Source organism: Sphaeramia orbicularis, chromosome 21 (genome assembly GCF_902148855.1).
Source record: "Sphaeramia orbicularis chromosome 21, fSphaOr1.1, whole genome shotgun sequence".
NCBI classification, from domain to species: Eukaryota; Metazoa; Chordata; class Actinopteri; order Kurtiformes; family Apogonidae; genus Sphaeramia; species Sphaeramia orbicularis.
Genome location: NC_043977.1, coordinates 32,648,613 through 32,671,637, shown reverse-complemented (window position 1 = coordinate 32,671,637; position 23,025 = coordinate 32,648,613). Strand labels below are relative to the sequence as shown.

The 23,025-nt window shown below is 37.5% G+C and overlaps 2 protein-coding genes across 2 annotated transcripts in view; one reads left to right on the top strand and one right to left on the bottom strand.

Moving 5' to 3' along the window:
- Nucleotides 1-7,465, top strand: part of st6gal2a (ST6 beta-galactosamide alpha-2,6-sialyltranferase 2a) — an 88,240-nt gene extending 80,775 nt beyond the window's left edge. The window contains exon 7 of the mRNA XM_030124914.1: nucleotides 3,872-7,465. Coding sequence (XP_029980774.1) covers nucleotides 3,872-4,119 — 248 coding nt within the window. The 3' untranslated portion in view covers nucleotides 4,120-7,465. The remainder of the gene's footprint in view (nucleotides 1-3,871) is intronic.
- On the bottom strand, nucleotides 696-18,103 carry tmtops2b (teleost multiple tissue opsin 2b). Its single transcript, XM_030124923.1, has 4 exons — nucleotides 17,512-18,103; nucleotides 14,114-14,439; nucleotides 7,535-7,768; nucleotides 696-1,444 (listed from the first exon to the last, which is right to left on the bottom strand). The coding sequence occupies exons 1-4, from the start codon at nucleotides 17,876-17,878 to the stop codon at nucleotides 1,229-1,231; spliced, it is 1,143 nt and encodes a 380-aa protein (XP_029980783.1). The 5' UTR covers nucleotides 17,879-18,103; the 3' UTR covers nucleotides 696-1,228.
- Between the last annotated feature and the right edge of the window lie 4,922 nt (nucleotides 18,104-23,025).

Sequence of the window (23,025 nt, the reverse complement as noted above, 5' to 3'; positions counted from 1 at the left end):
ATGTTTTTAGTTGTGCTGTTTTTTGTGAGTATAAGCATTAAATCTATTCAATGTTAGCCACTTTGCTGCAAATTAGAGAAAATATACCACTGAAAACTCAAAATTGCAGGTTTTTAGAAAATGTGTAAACCACTTCATATTTGCATATTTGGTCAATGAATAATTATTGAAAGAATATATCCCAGATATCGTAAAATAAGGGTTCAGCACCTGACATGAACCAAAGTTATTGGCCACTACTTTTGTGTACTTTGATTTAGAGATGCATTTGACCCTTAGTTCTTAGGTATGACTTCATAGCACTGTTCAGGGCATAACATTTGGCTCTTTGCCTCCATACAAAGTTTGCTGGTAGAACTTGACCTCAGTCATTGTAACACCTTTCAGATTTACCTGGAGTCATGTGTTATTGTCAAACATCAGTGCTTATGGCCCGTTCCAAAGTGCTGGGAGGTGGGAAGTTTCTGACATCCAAGAAGGGAAAATACATTGGATGCTCGTCAAAGCCAGAGGTTCTAGTTGCAAAGTGGGGCCAGATTGAACTACTGTCACCTCACCACGAACTACAACGTGATGTCAGTACAACAATGGTGACACAGAGTGTGCAAGTTCGCAATGAAAAGGAAAAAAAAAACTTTACAGTGTATATTTAGCTTATGTGTGGTTTGGCCTCTTCCATGGTTTGTAAATGTGAGAATACTGTACTGTTGACAATCAAAATGCTTCTTCAGTAAGAAAACAAATAGGACCTTAGATCTGCAGTCCTCTATATTTGTTGATTATGTTCAACATGGATCATCTGGAATGCTTTGAGGTGGGATGTAGTTAACTCCAGGTGGGATATACCCTACCTCCCAGCACTTTGGAATGGACCAAAATTCTCCTATGGTAGAATGGGAGCAATATTTTGAGGAAATAAGAGTGGAGACTGTAATAACAGAAAATTACAAAGACATTTTACAAATCACATATTGGTAGAATGTTCCAGTGTCCACTGGCTTTTGGCTTTGGCCACATTGCACATAAAACAGACAGTCTGAATTTTTTGTGGTGTGCTTATCATAGAAGAGATGTCAAAACTCAAACAAAATACACACATAAAAAGAACACAGTCAATACAAACACATGTTCACACCAAAGGTTCATTGATACACTTGTTGGGCCGACTGTGTGACACATTATTAATGCAGTACTTGTGTAGTGACCACTCTGTGGAGAGCCCTGGGGCTCAGGTGGTGGCCTCTGGGGGGTTGGTGCGTTTAGAGGCTGGGGTGCTGGAGAACTGGTTCAGCGTGGCATTGGAGATCTGGGCAGTGCAAGCCACTGTGTTGCTGTAGACTCTACGGTTAAGCTGGATGACTGTGGTCTTTGAGGGCATGGAGGTGTTGCCATTTTCTGCTGACCAGTGATTACAGTGAAACAGGACCAGGAAACACCTGTAGAACTGATGAGAAAAAGGAAAGAAAGATCACGTCTAACAGAAAAGTACTGCACATCAGGAGTTGCAGCGAGGTAGTGATCAGTAGAAGTACATCTATGTATAGAAAAAAGGGTTGCTCTCTGGATTCGTATGCTTTCCTCTTTTTATTTGATAAAATTTCTGCCTTTTCAATATCAACGTAATTAGACAAATAGATGCAATATCTGTCCATGACAAAATCACCCATTAAAACACACCTCTAATCTGTGACTGGTGATGTGTATTATATTTTGTCCTTCTTGTTTATATCACTTCTGTAAACTGTCCTTGAGACCCCTGAAAAGCAGTCTGTAAATAAAATGTACCCTTATTCAAACTCTAGAACTTCCTTGAGTTGTCAGAGGTGGACTGACCCAGGTTTCACACTCTCACAGAGAATAGTGGCTACATGTCTTTGCAGAGTTAGATTAAGCACAAGTCGTGCCTTAGTGCTCTTTCATGTCCTCCCTGCCAACAGGTAGTGCCACTTGAGAAGTGAAAGTGGGCACTTACTGGCCTGGTAACGATGCTACGGGTAGATGTATACTCTGAGGTCATTTAACACATTAGTCAGAGAGATGCTCTCTACTGTATAAGTGCTTGTTCTTGTTTTTTTCCTGAATATTATAAAGGAATGAGTCATGATTACACCAATTTCCCTCTCTTTGCCTTCATGATCATCAAGTACAAGTGGAAGCAAGTCTTCTCAACATTGACTTGACTGCCTGTCGATGACTTTGTGAGGACATAAAGAAACACAGCCTTGGGTGTTTCATTTTTATCTATACTTAAAACTATAAAAAGAGTCAAATTGGAGGAACAGTATGTGCACTGCAAAAAATAGAAAATAAAACAATAGAATTGTTTTCACATACTATAGGAAGAAAATTGGTTCTGTTGGGTTATTATTGTCCAATGTGCAGTGGGCAATGAAGAAGGAAAACAGTGGTGAAATGAACAGCAACCATCTGAAAGTAAATTATCAACAAAGCAGCTTTGAACAAAGCAAAGGTGGACTGAAAAACGCCAAGAGGAGGCAAACTGCTCATGGGAGCGCATCACGCTTTGTGCTAAAAAGACATTGCATTGTCTAACCGATAGCAGACAGAGCCTGCTGAGGCACAGATACTCAGCCATGTTCATGAATTATTTATGCAGTTCTATTTTTTTTTTTTTTTTAATCTCAAAAGGTAGGTTACTGCGCAAACTGCTCTTTCAGCACAAAATAACTTTTTGTTTACACTAGAAATGACATTTGCACAATGATAAATTAATCTAAACATGCAGCTGTGGGAGACTAGGACTGTTACATCAGCACATAATCACAATTCCCTTGTTGCCATTAATACTGTATGAAGACTAGTAAACCATTTAATGAAATACTAAAGTTTGCAAGACAGAAATAAATAGGTCCCTGATGACATGCATCATACTTACACATCACTATTATTACATAATAATAAGGTTGAAGGCCTATTTTGTTTCACTTAAGTCCCATTTGGTCATTGTTATTATGGATCTACATATGTAAGACCCGCAACTCTACTTGTAAACCAAAAAAAATCTGTCCATTTCTCTCAATTTGGTTTTATTTATTCATGCAATTTTTGTGGATTATGATTTATTAATTATTTGTATATATTTTGGAGGTGTCTTTATATATTTGAGGATTTGAACAGTCTCCATGTCTAAGTTTAGCAATATTGTTCACCATAATATATGCAGAAAGTATGCTGAGTTGAAATAGACTGAGATGAATTCAGCAGAGGTGAGAAGTGACAACGTACAAATAATTAAAAAATGTCTTTGAGGTTACGGTTGAGCGTTCATTTCTTTGATGAAGTTCTACTTATATTCACTACATCTGTGCTTTCAACTCCAAATGTGTTTTTCACCGGCTCTTTTTGATCAGTGGTGGATAATCATTTAATTTTTAATTTATATCATAATGCACTTCCCAACATTGAAAACAATTTCAACTTAGATAGATGTGAGAATAATGTAGAAAAAACAATAGTGGTGAATATCACACATGAAAGTCAGAGCAACGTAGAAGGTGTAACAAGACAAAACAGACATGAGAGAGACCTGAATATGGAGAAAAGGTGTTATTTTTTTACGGTGATATCTATCTACAACTGGGAAAAGTCATACTGACATGCATGATGGGATGTTCATTAGCTTTGCAAGGAAAGACACAGTATAAATGCTTTTTAATTCCACTCTGGGTCCATTCCAGTGCTTGTGTTTATGTACTTTTACTCGAGTAAAGAAGTTGATTTAGTGCTTCTCTTTTTTTTCTTTTACACAAGTATCTATATTCCCACTTGAAGTGAAGAATGTGTGTTTTTTTTGCCACCTCTTAGACATTACTCTAGTGTAATCATGCCTCTCTCTTGGTTCTCCTTGCAGGTATCCTCCTGATGATGGCTCTGTGTGAGCAGGTCCATGTGTATGAGTACATTCCCTCTATGAGGCAGACAGATCTGTGCCACTACCATGAGCGCTATTACGATGCTGCCTGTACACTGGGTGCCTACCATCCCCTCCTTTATGAGAAGAGCCTGATCCAGCGGATCAACACAGGTCCTGAGAGCGACCTGAGGAGGAAGGGGCGGGTCACTCTTCCAGGCTTGAGCACCATCAACTGTGACATCTGAAATATGAAACCTGATCCTCTGAGCCCAGACGTTCACACACACACATACATAATGGCCTTTTCTGGCTGGTCAAGGGCGAGGTGCAATAAAGCTACTCGAGACAAGGAGCCTGGAGCTTGCAAGTTTGAAATTAGACCCATGAAGAACATAAGCCATAGCCCTTCAGGGAGGGATCCACATTAAGGCTTCTGAGATACCTTATCTTCATTAAGCTGTTTACCACACCGGAGACTAATGGAAGAGTCTCAAAGACAGGACTGAAAAGACATTTTTCTCTGCTTTAGCTGAGCCACGTTAGCTGTGGAGCTGACTAGGGTAGCAATGGATTGGTGTTTTTAGATAGACAAGTCAAATTTCAATAATCGGGTGTAAACTTAAATGCCTGTTTTTAATTATTTGGGAGGTTCTCCACTTAAAGGAAATGCCACTGTTTATAACAGTGGATATATGTTTGTTGTTGTTTTTTTTTTTTTTTTGGTTTTTTGTACTGACAAGGAAGTCATCTGTGCTGAATGTCATAAATACAGCATACACATACATTCAAGGAAATGCACACATTCACACACACACACACACACACACACACACACACTCCTTTACTTAAATACAGCAGCAACACACAGAAGAACACAATGCAAAAGATGCTATTGTCGTATCCATAGAGGAACATTAATGGTCTTAACTGCTGTGATATACCTTACTGTACACGTCATTTCTCTGCAGCAGGTGATCTTGCTTGACATTCCTCTGACATCTTCTTGTGAAATCAGAACTGGTATTTTGTGTCGTCATGAGAGGTTCATTTCACACCACTGATGTTGTTAATCTTAATAATTACTTGCTCCTCCCTGTGCATGCCAGCGTGTGAAATCACAACTCCAGGTTTTCACTTGTTCTTCAAACATTTTGGGTGATTTCTCATTCAGTTACAAGCTCACAGGAAGGCACCGGTTGTCTTTTGGGTTTCATCCTGATGATTTTTTGTAAACTTAGGGCATTCTTAAATTTAATAAAAGGGGCCAAAATTGATATTCAGAACACACAGGTGCCCAGACCAGCCCTAATCCTGTGCCTAGTGGGTGACTGAACACTTTCTTTGGGTTGCCTTGTGATTGTTCAGATATTCGCAGTATGTACTGTGGCAGGACTGCAGTACCACGGAGATTAATTTCTATGAGAGGCGTGTGGTGTAATTGCTGTAGTGATCCTAGTCATGGGATTCTCAGCACTGCCTCAGTAATCATCAGCCAGTTTGTGATGGTCAATTCAGTCTTAAATGAATGTAAGTTTGGCCAAACTCACCACTGAGGTATGTCTGCACATATGCAGCTCACTGCAGGTCCATTCCTTTGTTGTGGAAGAGCATGAAGCTCATTTCCTACAGCTATAAATGGCTTACATCTCTTGAACCCTGCAATATTGGTCTGTACCATCCACAGCTCAGAGTGGAGACAGTTACAAAAGACCATTTTAAACCAGTGACATCATGAGATTTTCTTTCTCTGGCTAGGAGGATTTTTATGTTTACAATCAGTGCCACATCTGCAGTAAGCTCCAGAGGTATTTGTTCAGTATGAGGAAAAGGTTGGTTGTGATGGTGGTTTTTTTATTTGCTGCAAACAACATAAGAAGTATGCCTGTAACATACCTGTTGACAGATTTTTTACAATGTTGGTTGTGATTCACTAAAAGATACAAATCCTGTCACAGAAACTTTCTTTAGAATAATCTGATGTGTGTTGAGGACGGTGGCTCTTTAGTATTTAGTGGTAGTAGTTAAAGTAGATGTCTGTGGAGCTGAGCATTGCTTGTTCTTGAGTAGGGCTGGATATTATTCAGGATTTGACTGGACCAATACGGTACTACAGCATAGTGACAAAATTTTTATCATTGCTACTTACACAGATTGAATGGAAATGATTTTTGTTGACTAATTCAGGAAATGAAACAAGTAACTAATCTTGGTACTTCATCCCACTGAGGCAAATGTTGTAAATCCGGTGTTAACTTTAAAGTTATTTCTCACTGATTTGCAATATTAATGTAATCCAGAGATATTCACAATATAGCAGGCTCTGTACAAATAATATCAAAATATTTCTGATAATTAACACAGTCTCTTGCATTATGCATATTTTCCAGCTCTGTTTAACCGTGGTTTAAAAAAACACTTGGGCACATTTCGTTCAAAATAACAAACACTAGTGAGCTGTTATGCCCAGCCCCAGTTTCATGTGGATCGTTTGACACCTTATTAGATAATTATTAGAAAGTCTGTTCTGTACCAGAAATGTAAAAAATTAAACTCAACACACCAATTTAGAAGCTGAATGAGATTCAGCATTAATTTTTAACCATGCAGGTTTTCAACACTGCTTTTTTATGTTCTCTGTAGAGATTAAATTGTTTTATTGCTTGTGATTGTAACACACTGAAGGTGCAAAACCTTGAATATTGTACATTGTACATGTGTATTTCTAATTACTTTGACCTTCCAGTGCACAGAGCATGCAAATCTGGATCAGGGCTAAGAGTCTTAAACTGTCTGTGCTGTACTGTGCTGCAAGTAGACACCATTGTCATTAATGTTGTGAGAGGAGATTGTGCAACAAGACTTTTTTCTTACGTGTTTTTTTTTTTTTCTTGCAGATTTTAATGCATGCTTCTGGACAGGGAAAACCAAGCCCAGCTGCGGTGCAGCTTAATAGTAGTTCCCTGGGAGCACTCATACAGTGCAATGCCCTTTGGCAATTTCATCTTTGCATCTTAATATTGTGCCAAATTCCACTTTTTTAATTATATCTGATTTGGGTGGGTTAGAGGAGAGATGAGATTTCATAATAGCAGGACTTTTTAGGTGCTATTGCTTCTCTCTGGGATGCTTGAGATGGAATTTAATTGAACTTTTGTTGTCATTACACAGGCAATTTTGTTGTCACTATGAGAATAGACATTTTCCTGAAACGACTGTAAAAAGGACTGAGAATACTTCACCGGGTTCTACCCCTTTAGCCTTTTCTTATTCATATCTTGTTTTTATTCTGTGTTGTGGGAATTGCTGCAATTCACTGCCTCTAAGGGACTGACAAACATTTAGGTTATTTTTCTACATTTCCCTCCTGGTTTTTATGGCAGTTATCTCAAAAAGAGGAAATAAGCATCCGTCACTGAACATAAGAGTGAATGTTTCACTCCCATTTGCCTGAGGGTGTTTTTTTCCTTGACTTTGATTTGTCAGTGAATTTCTTCTTATATTACACTTGAACTGATATTTAAATAGACCATTTGTATGATTTAAACTGTTATTTGTCTTTTTTACTATGTAAATAAAGATGTTGTAATGTCAGATTGTCCTTGACTTTTAATAGAGTGACATATTCAGCACAAAAAAATGACATGCATGCTGCTGACTCACCTGTTTGTTCATGAGTATATAGATGAGAGGGTTGATAACGGTGCTGCTTTTGGCCAGGAGGGAGGGCACCACACTAGCAACAGGACTGATGATGTTGGGTGGGCCGAATGTTGCCATCATGGCCACGACACCATATGGCATCCAGCACAGCAGGTAGCAGGCAGCTGTGGTCAAAACCATGAACAGTATGTGGTACTCTCTCCTCCGGGCGGCAGTCTTTCGGATCTTACCGACCTGGGAACAAAAATCACAAACTATTGATTGTGAAAGAGCAAAACCTCAACATGAGATTTTTTGAAACTAAATCTTTTATTCCTCCTCACTTTGCAGACTCACAAAAATATGTATTTCGTTTGGATTATTTCTTTCACCAATGCCTTTTTTCTTTTTCTTTTGCACAACAGTATGAAACTCTACTTCTTGTATTTTGTCTTTAAGATCTGACAAATAGATGCTGCGTTACAGATTATCCTTCATGGATTCAAGGATGTTCTGATTATGTTGTCAACTCATAGAGAACAAACACAGGCCAACAGTCTATTGTTCTATTAAACCACAAACAAACAGATTATGACGTACAAGTTGTTCTTTTCTGTCAGACAGAGAGACGATGCAGACACTGCTGTCTATATCGAAGAAAGTACAAAATAATAGCCTCTGTCTGTCTGAGTTTCTGTTTGGCCCATTATCTGGCATAAAAACATGATTTAGATTCAAACTCTTTGATGGGTACAGCAATAAGAAGAATCGAAAAAAAGAAACCTTTTTTTTTGTTAATTGTACTGTGTTCGTCTGAAAAAAGCTAAAGCCATAAGTCAATTTTCATGCCATGGTGACAGTAGTAAGTATACCTACGTCAAACGTACTCACACAAAAGGAAAACTTGGCATTTAAATGCAACAAATTAACTGGTATTCACAGCTATATTTTAACAATAGAAAGGACAGAGTAAGAAATGAAAGACTTGAGTAATCACTAAAACAAGACCAATAATCCAACCTCAGTGTAAAGCCCACACAGTTTAGCAGCGTGAGTGCATGTCCATGTATTAGACTTTTAATTGCCTGAGCATGTCATTATTTATTTAGTTATTACTCAAAAACACTCCATATATTTAAGTCATTCATACTACTGGCATTTTAAGCCATATCTCCTAAGGGCGCACATTTATGTATGGGTGGATGTCTGATTATATGAGAATGTTATGTGCTTTTGTGGTTCCAACAGTGCTTTCTTACACAAATGAAGTTAAAGTTATTTGAATTCAAAGTCTTTTTAATCCAAACATATAATGCACAGTGTATTTGCGTCTTCAGCTCTTTCTGTAACTTCCTTATGTTGGAAACCTGTGTTATTGTCAGCTTTTTTTGTGCATTTAATAAATAACTAGGTTTTTCAGTTGGTCATAGTCAAATTGTATAACCATGTTAAGATCCTAGACCTAACCTAGCACACAAAACTGTAGCTAAATTCTATGGTTAGAGCAGAAATGACCAGAAGTATACTGAAATGAAAATGCTCCCTGGAACTCAAAACTATCATTACAGATTTAAAGCATCGAAGGATCACCAAAGACATGAATACTACTATAATACTCCACAAATGTACTTGCTAACTTAGAATAATTTTTCATTTTCTGATCAAACTTCATTATGGCTAGCAGAGGTTTTACATCACAGAACTATATGCTTTATGCTTTTTATTCAATGATAAATATCCAGTGTTTATTACTCAGTAAGATACACTGTACAACCACGTGTAATCTAATAAAACCTAAAATTAGAACTGAACTCATTTTTTCCAAATAATAAACAGTCTGAAAAATTAACTACTTCTGTCAATTACTTAATTTTATTATGAGCTTCAGGTCAGTTGAAATCCTCCTGCGGATTAAAACTGTTCATCGCATGTCATGTTGTCTCATTTAATACTAAGGTTTAAAGACTGTTATCCTAAAGGTACTGATGCTGCAGTGAAAGTGATTTAGATAATGTAATGCACATATTATTAAATGCCACTTTCTGCAAACTGCTTATTTATCCCTGAGGCTAACGGAAAACAGAGATAGAGAATTATCAAGAGTAAAGACATCTAGAAGGAAGAGGATGAAACCTCAGACTCTGTGGGAAAGATGTATCCCCGAGACATTTCAGGGGATCAGGTCACCATGTGAAGGCCTCAGTGGATAAAGGGAGTCCCTCTGCACTAAAACCCACTAAAAAAATGGGTCTAAGGCTTTGTTGCAGTAGCAGATCTATAGAGACATAATACTGCAATAATCCCCTGCCCTCCTGCTAACCCCAGCTGCCCTCAGGGATAAATAATATAAATCACTGGAGCAAAAAACGATTCTGCGTTTTGGGGAAAAGTCTTTCCTTATAACTTTTTGTGACCTCATGGGTACATACTGCTATGAAATTACAAATGTATATGACAGTGAGAGAAACTATACAATCTCAGACCCAGTGCTTATGGAGCTGGGTCAGTTACACTTTAAAGCATCTGGAAAACTGGCTTGAAATCATAAAAATCATATGAAGATGGACGCAGTGACAGCTCCACAAAAGTAAAAAATAAATAAATAAAAAATCTAGATGTCCCTCTGGTGGCTGGCTACAGAATAAGCCATGAATTCTACCCTGTCTATGGCCGGGTTTCCACTACATGGAACCGGCTCGACTTGATTGGACTGGACTCAGGTACCAGGTGCTATTCCCAGAGACTGTTTCCATTACAGGATACTACCGACTTTAGAGTACCTGGACATCATAGCGACACGGCCCGTAACTTTCATGACATCTCTTCAGAGAGTTGCTGATAAAGTCACTTGTCGCGTCACAGAGCAGCTTTGCAGGCTGCTATCACGTGGATTAACCTGTGGGTATATTTACTGTAAACTTCTGAATCTGTTTTTTTTAAAATAGTGGGTCGAATATTGATAACGCAATGACGCAGCGACAACTCTCTGACCAACAAGTGGTCTGCAGTGTTTGCACATCACATTTTTGTATCTCTTCCCCTGTTCTGGAACCTCGGTGGAGCAGATACCAAAAAACTAGTACCAGGTACCAGATTCCAGGTTCTTTTACATACAACACAAAAGGGCTGAGTCGAGTTGAGCCGGTACCACTTAGTGGAAACGCGGCGTATGTCATTCAGTGGCACTTCAACAAAATTAAAGCACTGATCCAATAACTTTTCCCCAGAGGTGACCCTATAATTGATCAAATAATCATCTTTCTGATCACTTTGTCTCTAACAAGTTATTTGGTACCATAGAGAGGATTTATCATAGAAAAATATTGTGCTGCAGTCAAACAACAATCGACTGTTAATTTGAAAGATAATTTTACAAGTCAAGAAAAGCAGAGTTCATTGTAAGTATCAGCCAATAAAAATATGTAAATAGGAAGCCTACACATCTGAAAGTCATTACTTCATTATAATCTCTCTGAACAATCTTTTCAGAGTCACTGAGCCTGTTTACATGACCCTAAAAATCAGATAACTAGGAGTAATCAGATAATTGTAATTATACGATCTGATTCATGCACTTCAGAAATGTGACAATCAAAAAAAACGTAGTTTTGAAGTTACAGCCTATTCACGGTGGACTCCAACTTCCAGCGTCACATCTGTTTTCTATGATTTTTTTTTTTTTTAACACCTGCACAGATGTAAAAGAATGAAATAAATCAGATTAACCTGTATATATGAAGACATACATGAAGAGTTTTAGTGTCCATGGAAACAGGCTCAGTTTCAACATGACCAAACTGTCGTCATTTTTCTTTGTTTTAATACTTTTTCTCCCCGTTCTTCAAGATTGAGGTTAAATGCATCAAGGACATTTGCACTTAGGTGTTGGTGTCAGATGAGAGATGCAGTTCACTGAGCTGTTTCACACTAAACTAGATATATAACTTTACTATGTTTATGACAAACAAATTTTCTTGATGCATATTGTATATTATATGCACATTACATAAAAAAAAACAAAACAAACAAGCATCCTATGTATAGTTGATGGCACAATTAAGTGGAATTAAATTTTTGGTCTCTGGCTTTTGATTGCCACTTATATTTTTAACAAGGGGTCCAATAAGGAACATGTCTCTGTAAAAACAGATGATTGACAGCCGTGTTGACCAGTTCCAGGTCTGAATCCATCTGATGTGCAGTCAGCAGATGGGCAGGCATGACATCTTTGCACCTCTGCTATGTAGACTCTGGTTGTAAACTCAACCAACATGGCAGCTGGATTTAACTTTCATTTTACCACATCAGGAAGAAACAGCCTCACAGTGTCCATCTTTATATACAGACTACAGTAAATACACATATGTGATAGATGGAAATTAGCTTTTATGCTAAATCTGGTGCACATATCTTGTTCTTTGCAACTAATGCCAATACACACTGTCCTGCAGCTAAATAAATAAATGCTAAATACTAAAATATCAAGGTTGAGGGTGCTGTGAATATCTGAAAATGTTTTTGTTTTTTAAATAACTAAATAAATAATAAATAAAGATTACAAAATGCAGTCCAAAAACAGTCCATTCTCCTGTTAAGACAGACGTTTCTCAGACTCACATTTTCATCTACATCTGATTACCTGGTAACATTAACCCCACCCTCACCAGGGCTACAAGTGTGAACAAAATCCAAAAGCATCTCTCACATGATACAATAATAAAGACAGCTCCAAAATATACATAATATATAAGCTAACATTACATTCCACTAGCAGACAGATGGTAGGAGAGATAATTGGCAGTGACATTTAGGTGTGACAACTGCCTTAGGTCTTTTTTATGTTTTCACAGAATTAGTTTGCATAATAAACCATAAATGGTTATGAACTGTGGTAACTCTGTCATGCATGAGTAATTCTAAATGCATTGGATGTTTACGTCCCAAAAAATTTGTCCAATTGGATGATTTTGAGTGACATTACAGTCGACCGCTTAACACAACGTTAATTGTTGATGAATATATTTTAAGCATGGTGTCCAAAAGCCTCTCTCCATAAAGATAACATATGATTTATTTAGGAAATCTTAATCTGGAATATAACTGTGATTGATGTTACACGTAAGTAGTGTTATCAATTATCTGCTAATGTAGAAAACATATGAATTAACCAATCAATTCATGTAGTGATTTTGGTTTTGTACTTTGGAGCAGCTACTGGAGTGATTACTGCAAATATTGTAATTTTAACCTTTAAGGGTTATTGAACAGCACATAAATCAAACCCCGTATCAGAAAGTTTAGAATTTGGATTGAAAATTATTTGTAACATTTTTTGATATTTATTATTATGTGCTTAAGTTAACAATGAGAAGGTTACTGTGGATTTAGCTATCTGATAAGCAATTTGTAATGTTTTGAAGGGGCCAGGTTAACATGACAGACAGCCCACTGAGACTCAGACAACCTCTGTAAAGGTCTGAAATGTGGCCACAGAGGTAATCACATAAACTGTCAGTATGAGCTGATTCTGTTTGTTATGGTTTGTTCTCCACAGATGGACCATTCCCATGGACCATTACACAACAAACAGTCAAAGAAAACATGTACAGCCGCATTGTTCCCAGCCTTAAACTAAACAAATGGGACCAGTCTGTCCAGCTTTAGATGTATTTGTAAATAATCCTGCTTATGTGGACCATAAAACTTAACAGCCTGTCAAAATTACTTGGAATGGTATGTACATTTGGTTGGTGTTTTCCTCTGCTGTGGATCATCTGTTTGTGTGTTAGCAGAATTACATGACAACTGCTGCACTGGTTTTTATGAAGCCTGGAGGAGATCCAGGAAATGGATTGGGTCCTGGAATTTTATGTCATTTTTGAAACATTACAAGAAGGGTTTTCGGACATTAGAGAGCAGAGAACATTGTTTTCTTTAACTCTAGAGAAAGGTTTTACCCCCATATTCCCTCCACATGAGGAAAGTCTGAGCCACAACATCCTTCAATATTATTTATACTAAATATACCCAACCACTTATTTAGTCTTCTTATTTATTAGTGTTCTTATTTATTATATTATAGGGAGTCTTTTGAGTTTATTGCTCATTCGGTCAATATCACAATGATAATGAAAAATCTTTATTACAATGCTAACACTCACACTAATCAATAACACACAGAAGGGAAAGATTTGTCATAAATTTTGACTTATTCGTGGTTTAAAGTTGTGGAATGAGAAGAGGGATGGACTTTTGGTTTTAGTGGAGGTCTGTGTCCACTAAGTGCCCCTTTAATTCTACATGTATGATTAAATTTTTAGGAGAAGACGTGTTATATCACAAAATTCTGTGGTTGAATCATAGTGTTATCAAGCAGCATTTTAGAAATAAAAATTATGTTCCTTCCTTTTTTGCTGTTAAAATGGGATCTGTTTAAAAAGTGTATAGTTTATTCTAAAGCATCAATCTGCTTCCTTTGACATTTTCAGTGCTTCGCATAACAGTCTTAAGTGGAGGATTCGTTTAGGAAATTGTCCTTCAACATGCAGCAGAATAAACAGCATAAACACAAATCACACAGATGTTTTGGTGGGACTGTACCTGTTTAACTGCCAAAAGCAGCCTGCTATAACAGTAGATCATCACCAGGACAGGGAGACCCAGACAGAAAATAAAGAGGCAAATGATGTAAGCGTGTGACTGTGCAGACCTAAGGGTCCAGGACACAGAGCAACTTGTTCCTGCTCCCTCTGTATCATAACTGCTCCAGCCCAGGAGGGGGGGCACTGTCCAAAACAATGAGTAGAGCCAAGACCCCCCAACAGCCAGCAGTGGCTTGCGATAGCTTGGCCCACGCTTGTTGTACACAGTCAGAGTGCTGTAGCGATCGTAGGAAAGGATCACCAGGGAGATTAATGACACAATACCTGGAAAAACAGAAGTAGAGAAGTGAAAATGGACCCCAGGCAGTAAAGGACTGCAAGTTAATGGTTAAAATGGAGTAAAGATAGGCCAAAAAAAACCAGAAATCAATAAAAAAATGACCATTATAGTTATTTTAACCCTCAAAGATGTAAAGCATCAACTCATCTAGAATGTTTAATAACTTCTGAATCACTAATCCTCAATATATTTCAATAATTCAGGTGCAGTTTCTCTGCTTTTCACTGTCATCAGATATGATCCATTTGGACATTCAGAGGCTCCGTAGTCAACATGCAAACACTATTATCTTCTGCAACATATATTCACAAGTGAAAAATATGAAGTTTGATAAATGACAGAGCTTGCAGACACTTGTTTCCATCTACAGGTAATTACATATTTTGTTAAAAAAAAAATTCTCCTTTTCCTCAGTTTTTTGCAAAATGTAGAGGATAATATAATAAATAATAGTTCTCGATATTTAAGATTTAATACTAATAATTATCAGCATTTTCAGGCAAAATTAAACACATATCTATTCTGCAATCTGACAATGATGACATTTAAAGATGGTCCTCTCTGAAACCTAAATACTGGATATTTTTTGCAACCAAAAGCACCTCTGATGACTCTCTTGTTACAGAAGCCTACTCAACATTATAGTGCTGCTGTAGTTTGTAGCTTTAACTCCACAATGTTCAATATGCATATACCTGTTAAACATAAAACAACAATCCTCTGCACTATTAGCGCTGTAATTTGTCTTAATGTTCAAAATTTATCTGTTTGACAGGCTAAAATGACTTATCACTATTCAAAATGTGTTGATGCATGCAGCTTAATTATACACCCAGCTGCCTATGTAATTTACTAAATTGAAAAGTAGATTGAGGTGTCTTCCACACAACTCTCAATTTTACTCCTATGTATCATAGTTTATCTTGAACAGCTGGGAAAAAACAGAAAAATTGTTTATCGGCAGTACCCTTTTTACACTGTTTTTTTTTTTTGACTTGGCCACTATCACCTTGTGTTGAACAAACCCTAACATGATGAATGTGCTGCCACTCAACTATTTGAAGCCCTAGTGGAATTCATTCTGTATCAGCACAAACCAAGAGAAAACAGGTTTTCTTCTATATTTCAGTGCCATCTCTTTACTGTCCCAATATCGAAACTGATATTTTCTAGACAACCATTTGCAACCTGCATATTACTTGCTTAAAAGTGCATGTCAGAAACTTCCTATTCCAATGTAACTTTAACAAAATGTACACTAGAGAAAAATAACCCCAGTGATTTATTTCTAAAACTCTTTTTTAAAAGACTCTAACACCCAGAGCACACTGTAAATGGTATTTGTCAGTGTGTACATGAATACGGTTTGCAAGAAATGTCCACCATGCAGGCATGTTCTAGGAAAACTGATAACAATAAGAAATCTGAAATTATTTTTGAAATTCAGAATCCAGAAGCTTTGCCTTTAAAAGAACATAGCAAGCTATCTTAGCTGCACATAAGATAAAACAGTAGCCTATCTGAAACTGTATATTTACTATGTTCTCAAAGCCTTTCAGTCATGATGTTACATATTGTTCTCTGGGACTGATGTACAGAAGCAATGCTATGCTTTCATTGGATAGATAACAGAGCGAGAATAACAGCAGGGGGATTTATATAGAAAATGAAAAATTCAACTGAGGCATATGGCTGTTTTCATTTAGCCAGAGCAGTCTGCCCTCTTCAAGTGAAAGCAGCTAGGTATTAACACATGTGCTTCATGTGATAATTAAGAAAGGGCAGTATGATATGAAAAAGTCCACAATCATGGCAGTAAATCTACTAAAAACGGACTTTTATTAAAAAAAAATACAAGTCACTGAATAAAATTGAGCATGGTCTTGGATGTGTAGCATGTGAAGCTGTAACATATGTGCTTCATTAAAGTTGGGCTACTTATGTGTGAGAGGTGATGGTATTCCTTATAAATGTCCATGGTTATTTGCATTGTTTAAGCTACTTATGTGCACCAGACCCTTCTAGAGGGATGTAAAAACAAAGGAGTGTTTATTTTCTTCTGATGTTTTTTCCATATAATTTGTGATGACATTAGCCTGTACCGTTTATTTGTATGTAAATGAGTTAAAGACAGGTATATTCTAACTGTTAACAGGGTGCAAATCCATGTGCCACTCAGATATATATCATGTAGGCGCCACAGAAATATGTAACACAGCCCAGTGTGTCTGCAATACCACTGAAGTGAGCTTAAGAATAACATACAGATATGAGGTTTGGCACAGGCTGCCCCTCTGACGCACATGGGTACAGGCCAGAGTGGGAGCTGATGAATATTCTATACTATTTCACATTAGTGGGTGTTTTAAATTATAGAATCATGACCAATCTCACTCCTTGTGAAGTTTAAACTCAAGTGTGTCCTTCGTGACCCACTGGCATCATGTGCAAAGCTGAGTTTTCCACCAAGCGAATGTGACTTGTAGAGTTTCAGATATTAATGCAATGCAATTAGAAATCACACATGAAACATGCCCATGTTCTAAAAATCAATACTTTAATCAGGGGTCATATGCCCTCTTGAAGTCAGGTGATCTGTATCTATATTAGGTTATGAAACGCAAATGCGTATTTGGTTCACTGTGCGTGGCGCATAGAGAGATACCAAAAATACAAAACGTGCACAGGTGAGGAAAATCACGTCAGTGTGCCTCTGGGAAATAACAGTCAGCCAGTCCACCTTCATGAATATAGAGCCCTCGGAAATAGAGCAACAAATTGGAAATGACAGTTGGAGCAGGTTGATGGTGGGCCTTTTCTCACACTCTCCAGGGTCACCAGTGATAATGATCTAAGATGCAAAAATGCATTATATTCAGTCAAACTAATGCACGTTTTAATGACAAATTAAAATTATGCATCAGTTTAAAGGAAAATCAGGTGGAAAAAGTAGCTTTTGGGTTTTCTAGTTTAAGAAAGAAACGTCCCTGCACATAGTTCCTCAAGCATCTCTAATATCTGTGCTGTTATATAATACGGACATGTGCTTAACCTACCAAAGCAGGAGTTGATAAAGCCGTACCAGCTACAGCCGCTGCGTCCCAACAGCCACCGTCCACGAATACTGGAGGCAAAACTGAGAGTGGTACCGAACAAACACACCAGCATGTCACTGACACTGATGTTCAGCAACAACATGTTCACCGGCGTTCGCAACTTCTTGAATTTGCAAAACAGAATAAGCACAATGAAGTTGTTGAGGAAGCCAAAAGTCATGATGAAGCCCAGGAACACGGACAGCACAACGAAGCCAGTAGGAGAGAGCGTCTCCGGGACCGTCGGTGTGTCCACCTGCTCCGGGTCTTCAGTCAGATTGAAGCTGTAGTTGAGCGCAGCCTGACCCGATAACATCCTGAGGTCCATTCATCGGAGATTTTTGTAGTTTCTGTTCGTCACACAGTAGCTGTTTCCCAACTCCTCCATGCTGTCTTTGCTTTGAGACGCGCGTCCTGTGCGCGTAATGGTGCCTTAGAAACGCACATTCCTGCGCTGATCTGGAGAGAGCTGGGTTGGAGAAAACGGTGTGTAGCGAAACACAAAAAACTATAAAAGAAAAGAAAAACTAAAAAAAAAAGAAAGAAAGAAAAAAGAAAAGAAAAGGAAAGAAAAGAAAAGGAAAGGAAAAGAAAAGAAAAACTGAGGACACCTGTAGCACTTGTTACCTTAGAACATCGCGCCTCTTATTCATGGTGTTCACTTTGAAAGAAACGCACCGGGTTCTTTTGGCGCACCACCATCTGAGTTCCACTGGCATTGTTCAGTGTGCTTTTATTTCGCTTGACTGTGTCATCTTCTGGTCAACAGATATCCGCTCACTGTCAGCACTTAGGTAAGATGCGCTCTGGTCCACTGGTGGGCTGCTTTTAAAGGACACCGTTATACGTCACAGGGTAGTGGGATGGGAAGACACCCGCGTGTGCATGTGTGTGTGTGTGTGTGTGTGTGTGTGTGTGTGTGTGTGTGTGTGTGTGTGTGTGTGTGTGTGTGTGTGTGTGTGTGTGTACTGCTTGCTCCTGTATGGCAGCGTCTGTTAGACGAGCTTTCAACCACAAGCTTCCGCCTGATCTATGAAGTAGGAACATGATGGATTGTCCTTGAAAGATGAGCATTGAATGCTTGTTTGAGGGTTCATAAGTTCACGATGAGCTTTTGGTTATGGTTGGGCGTTCAGTTGGGATGGGGAAGATTGGTGTCTCAAGCCTTTTTGCATTCCAGAGGAGATCTGGGACCCACCACCACCACTACTGACCCAGCAATGCCAATTTTATTGACTCTTATCATAATAATAATAATAATAATAATAATAATAATAATAATGATAATGATAATGATAATAATAATAATAAGTGGTGCCAGGCACAACAAACCCCGCCCCTTGCACATACTGTAGCTTATTTTGGCATCGATTCAGCTGATGACATCATGTCTATGTGTGTAGTAATGTCAACATATCAATTGTTTCTATATATGTGCCAAGTCCGAAGTGAATTGAAACAAAATTGATGTTTTTATAGACATTTGAAATTTTGCCCATTATAAGTAAATGGGAGAAAAAAAAACTATTTTAAAAATTCATTAAAAAATGTAACTTTGACCTACTTGTTCCCAAAATGTAATGAGATGTATTCTGGGTCACTGGCAATCTAAACCCAATTTGGTATGAATTGAACCAATAGTTTTGCTGCTAGAGTGTTAACAAACAAACAAACAAATAAACCAAACCAAAAACAATACCCCTTGCCTCCCCTTCGGGGGGTGGGGTGGGGGTAGGGGGTAGTAATAAATTGTGTTTACAAAGCACTTATCATTTTACAATATCTCAAAGTGCTTATGAACCCTCCAGGGATATATGCCTTATTTTTGGCCCCATTTTGCCTGCGATAAAGCCTTGTCCTCAGTGGGATATGTGCTCCCATGAGCCACTGGGGTCGCCTGTGACTTTTTTTCTTTTTTTCCATTTGTTCCTCTGATACAGAGGACAGTACAGAGTGTGACCCAACATTACACGGCACATGAATGGGATACCTCTCTAACATCATTTACTATATGTAAGGGCACCTATGGGTCCGCTGATGGTCATAGGGGCCATAACCACTCACCTAGGTCATGGATAGTCTATTACAATGCTGTAGGTCTGGTACTCCTTATTGTTGTGGAATTGGGGTAAAAGCTATTTGAGTTGTTGCTATGGCAGAGCCTGGAAAAATACTGTCAGGAGAGAGGTGTTGGTTTGGCTGAACCTGTGCATGAGTGTGTTATTTAAGTCCCTAAAAAAAGAAAATGGCACATATGAAAAAAAAAAAAAAAAAAGTACCTGAGTGAAAACTTCATTTTCTGTGTGTAGCTGCAGGTCAGGGGTTATTGTTCTGTGATGTACTTAGATGGAGAATGACAAATCTGCCACAGTGGGACAGACATATCCATCTGTATTCTGTCAGAGTACATCCAGTGATCCAGTCTAAGGGGTTAAGGGATTCAGTAAATCAACAGGTGCCTTCACAGTGCTATTTACTTAAACCTATGTTTGTAACTATTCCCATGTGATAGATTCAATCTCAATTTAGGATACAACTACTGTACAGCCGTATTTGCTGTATTGTTTCATGGCCACACAGTCTAGTTATCTGCACATGCAAAATTTAATTGCAGTACAAATGAAGTACCTTCAAAAATAAAGAACATACATACATAATTAGCAGTATTTTTTTACCTTTAGGATTCGGTATCATACAAAAATGTTCTATACTTGTGCTGATACTGATACCTTGGCTTAAATGATACTTTTTCTGTGCCAGTTTTCTGTTTTAACACAAAGAACTGTATTAAACATAATCATAATCATACTTATATTGTATTACATATTTCTATCCATACTGTACATTAAGTACCCTGAGTTACCTTCTATTTAGATTTGTATTTTGTTTAAATATTTTTATATTTGGGATTTTACAGAACTGACTATAAAGTCTTATTGCACTGTATTATTTATGTTTAGCAATTTTGCATTCTATTCTATTCTATTCTATTCTATTCTATTCTTTCTTTTTTTTTTCAGCTGTTTGACATGTATATTTAGTCAAAGCAGTTTGGTATCTTAAAAAATACAGACATGTTTATCACAGAGTTGTTGAATGTTATTTTTCTGTTTTCATGCTTTAGTTTCTTGTTCCAGTATGATCACATTTGTACTTGTCTGTTAATATATTAAAAAGGTATTAAAGCTCTGCCTATGTGTAGCATGCACTGACAGTTGTATTCATTTAGTAATGGCATTTGGCCTCAAGACATGTTTGATTTTCTGTACTAAATGGTGATGGTGAACCAGAGCAGATTATTATTTTTAAATGTATTTCTTTGATGACCAGCATCACATTTTCCTACTTCTTTGCTGTCTTTATTTTTTCGCCAAATGTCTGTGATTATGGACACTCTTTACTGAGTTGTCAGAGCAGGAAAAGTACTGCCAGAACAAATGAAATAAATAATAGTTTTGCTCCACCGATTACGCAAGTATCTCTTTCTCTTTTTAATCATGCTGTGTTTTCTCCTACAAAGAACACTCTACTCTCTGAATCAGTGATGGACAAATGGTAAATCAGACAAAACTGACAAATTGGAAGGAAGGAAAGGAACCACTCCACTGCATGACTGATACACTGTAGTAAGATTGGTTTAAATAAATAAATAAATAAAAAAAAAAAAAAAAAAAAAAAAATGAATTCAAGCAAAACTGAGTGGTTACAGTTTACTGAACCAAAAATATATAAGCACATCAATATGTAATGTTTTCAGTGCATTTTACTGTAGCATTCATGTAAATGTTTCACTGGAAATACTTCATATTATTTATTAAATGACCTATTCCAGTACTGAGCTGTGACAAATCGCCATTTGAGTTGACAAAAAACTCTCATTAATTCTGCTCTGACCATTCAGACTGAGGTCACACTGGAGAAGACTGCATGTGTATCTGATTCAGGACCACATATAGAAGTGGTCCAGATCACAACTGAAAAGATCAGATTCATTATGATTTATGCTGTTCACAATATAATTAAATAACAGATCTGAGTCACATGTGGCATTTGGACCACTTTTGCTTGCAGCATAAAGATGCCAGATAGACAGATGGATGGGGCATACATAATGATTAATAAATCAAAATGCGTTATATGCCAGGTGGATAAAAAAAATATGTATAGAAAATATAGGTGGCTGTTGTTCCATGTACAGCCTAGTTCCTTGATAGTATTTTCTTATCAATTCTAATGTTGGAAGAACATCATATTCCCCAACAGTGTACATCCTTTGACTGCATTTCTACTGGGTTAGATGCACATCTTAAATACACTGCAATAAGAACTGCAAGCTAAGCACAAAGTAATAGCGCAGCAATAATGAATTAATAACTTGCTGCAATCTGAGCCTGAGGCATTCGGATACATTTTTCATGATGATGAAGAACCTTCAAACAGGAATCCAGGTGTTGATGCATATTTGTGTTGTCAGATTTACGTTTCCTGTTGATAACACTGGCAGTTTCCATTTTCATTACCTTGTTTAATTATTGCCTATTTAATATACAACTGACATCGTACTGTTTTCATGGTGCTTTCATTATATTTATGAACATTTACAGCAATGATATTATTTCAGACGAGTGACACATGATCTCACGAAGCTCCACAGATGAAGACAGACATCATTTCCACATGGGACATGCTTAACCATAGTAACAGAAGCTTAAAATTCTATTAGCTGGAGGAAAAATAGTGTGTGCTTGTCAAAACCAAATGCAACATAAATCTGTATTTTTTGGATTTGTAAAAATTATGTGATAAAATCTTTAAAGAAAGCAAACAGCAACACAACAAGCAGAAATAGGATCCACTTTGCTATTGTAATCACGTTAGGAAATGAATTCAAATGAGATAGCTTAGATTAATGATTATTGCTGATACTGAATAATACTGAGTGTTACTAAATTATCCAATTATTGTACATTATTGATTGTACCGAAGATAATATCATCATTCAAATATACTAATTACTGTACATCTGGCAACAGTGCTGCTGGAACCCTGGAGGAATATTATGATGCTGTTTGTGTAATGTTTGTAGCCTGTTGAATGCTTCTGTAAATGCTGCTCTATGATGTCCTAAGCACTGTTGGCACATGGTGATTTCAGTGTTTGTGTATGTGTGCTGTTCTTAAGGATCTCTGTTGGCTGTAAGATATTCAAATAGGTTCTGCAGTTGAGATCAATAATTTACCAATCCGCTCTGTACCTAGCATGGGTGGAACTGTGCAAATATGAATTCAAGGTCATCATATGAGGTTTATTAAAGATAGCTTTCAGTAATGACAACTGGAACCCACCCACCAGCAGAAAACTGCAGACGCTTCTCTGCCTACTCGTCCCGGTACATTTGTAAACCTTATATGCACTGCACCCTGCTCTTAGCATTTAGCAAACTATATTTTACAAAACTGATTTTCTTCCATTTTT

What these genes read in the sequence shown, in the direction of transcription:
- tmtops2b (XM_030124923.1), bottom strand. Translation starts at nt 17,878, where the DNA reads ATGGACCTCAGGATGTTATCGGGTCAGGCTGCGCTCAACTACAGCTTC. An exon ending in CTTTATCAACTCCTGCTTTG is followed by an intron (nt 14,440 to 17,511) that starts GTAGGTTAAGCA and finishes CTGTTTTTCCAG; the next exon opens with GTATTGTGTCATTAATCTCC. An exon ending in TGCTTTTGGCAGTTAAACAG is followed by an intron (nt 7,769 to 14,113) that starts GTACAGTCCCAC and finishes TTTTGTTCCCAG; the next exon opens with GTCGGTAAGATCCGAAAGAC.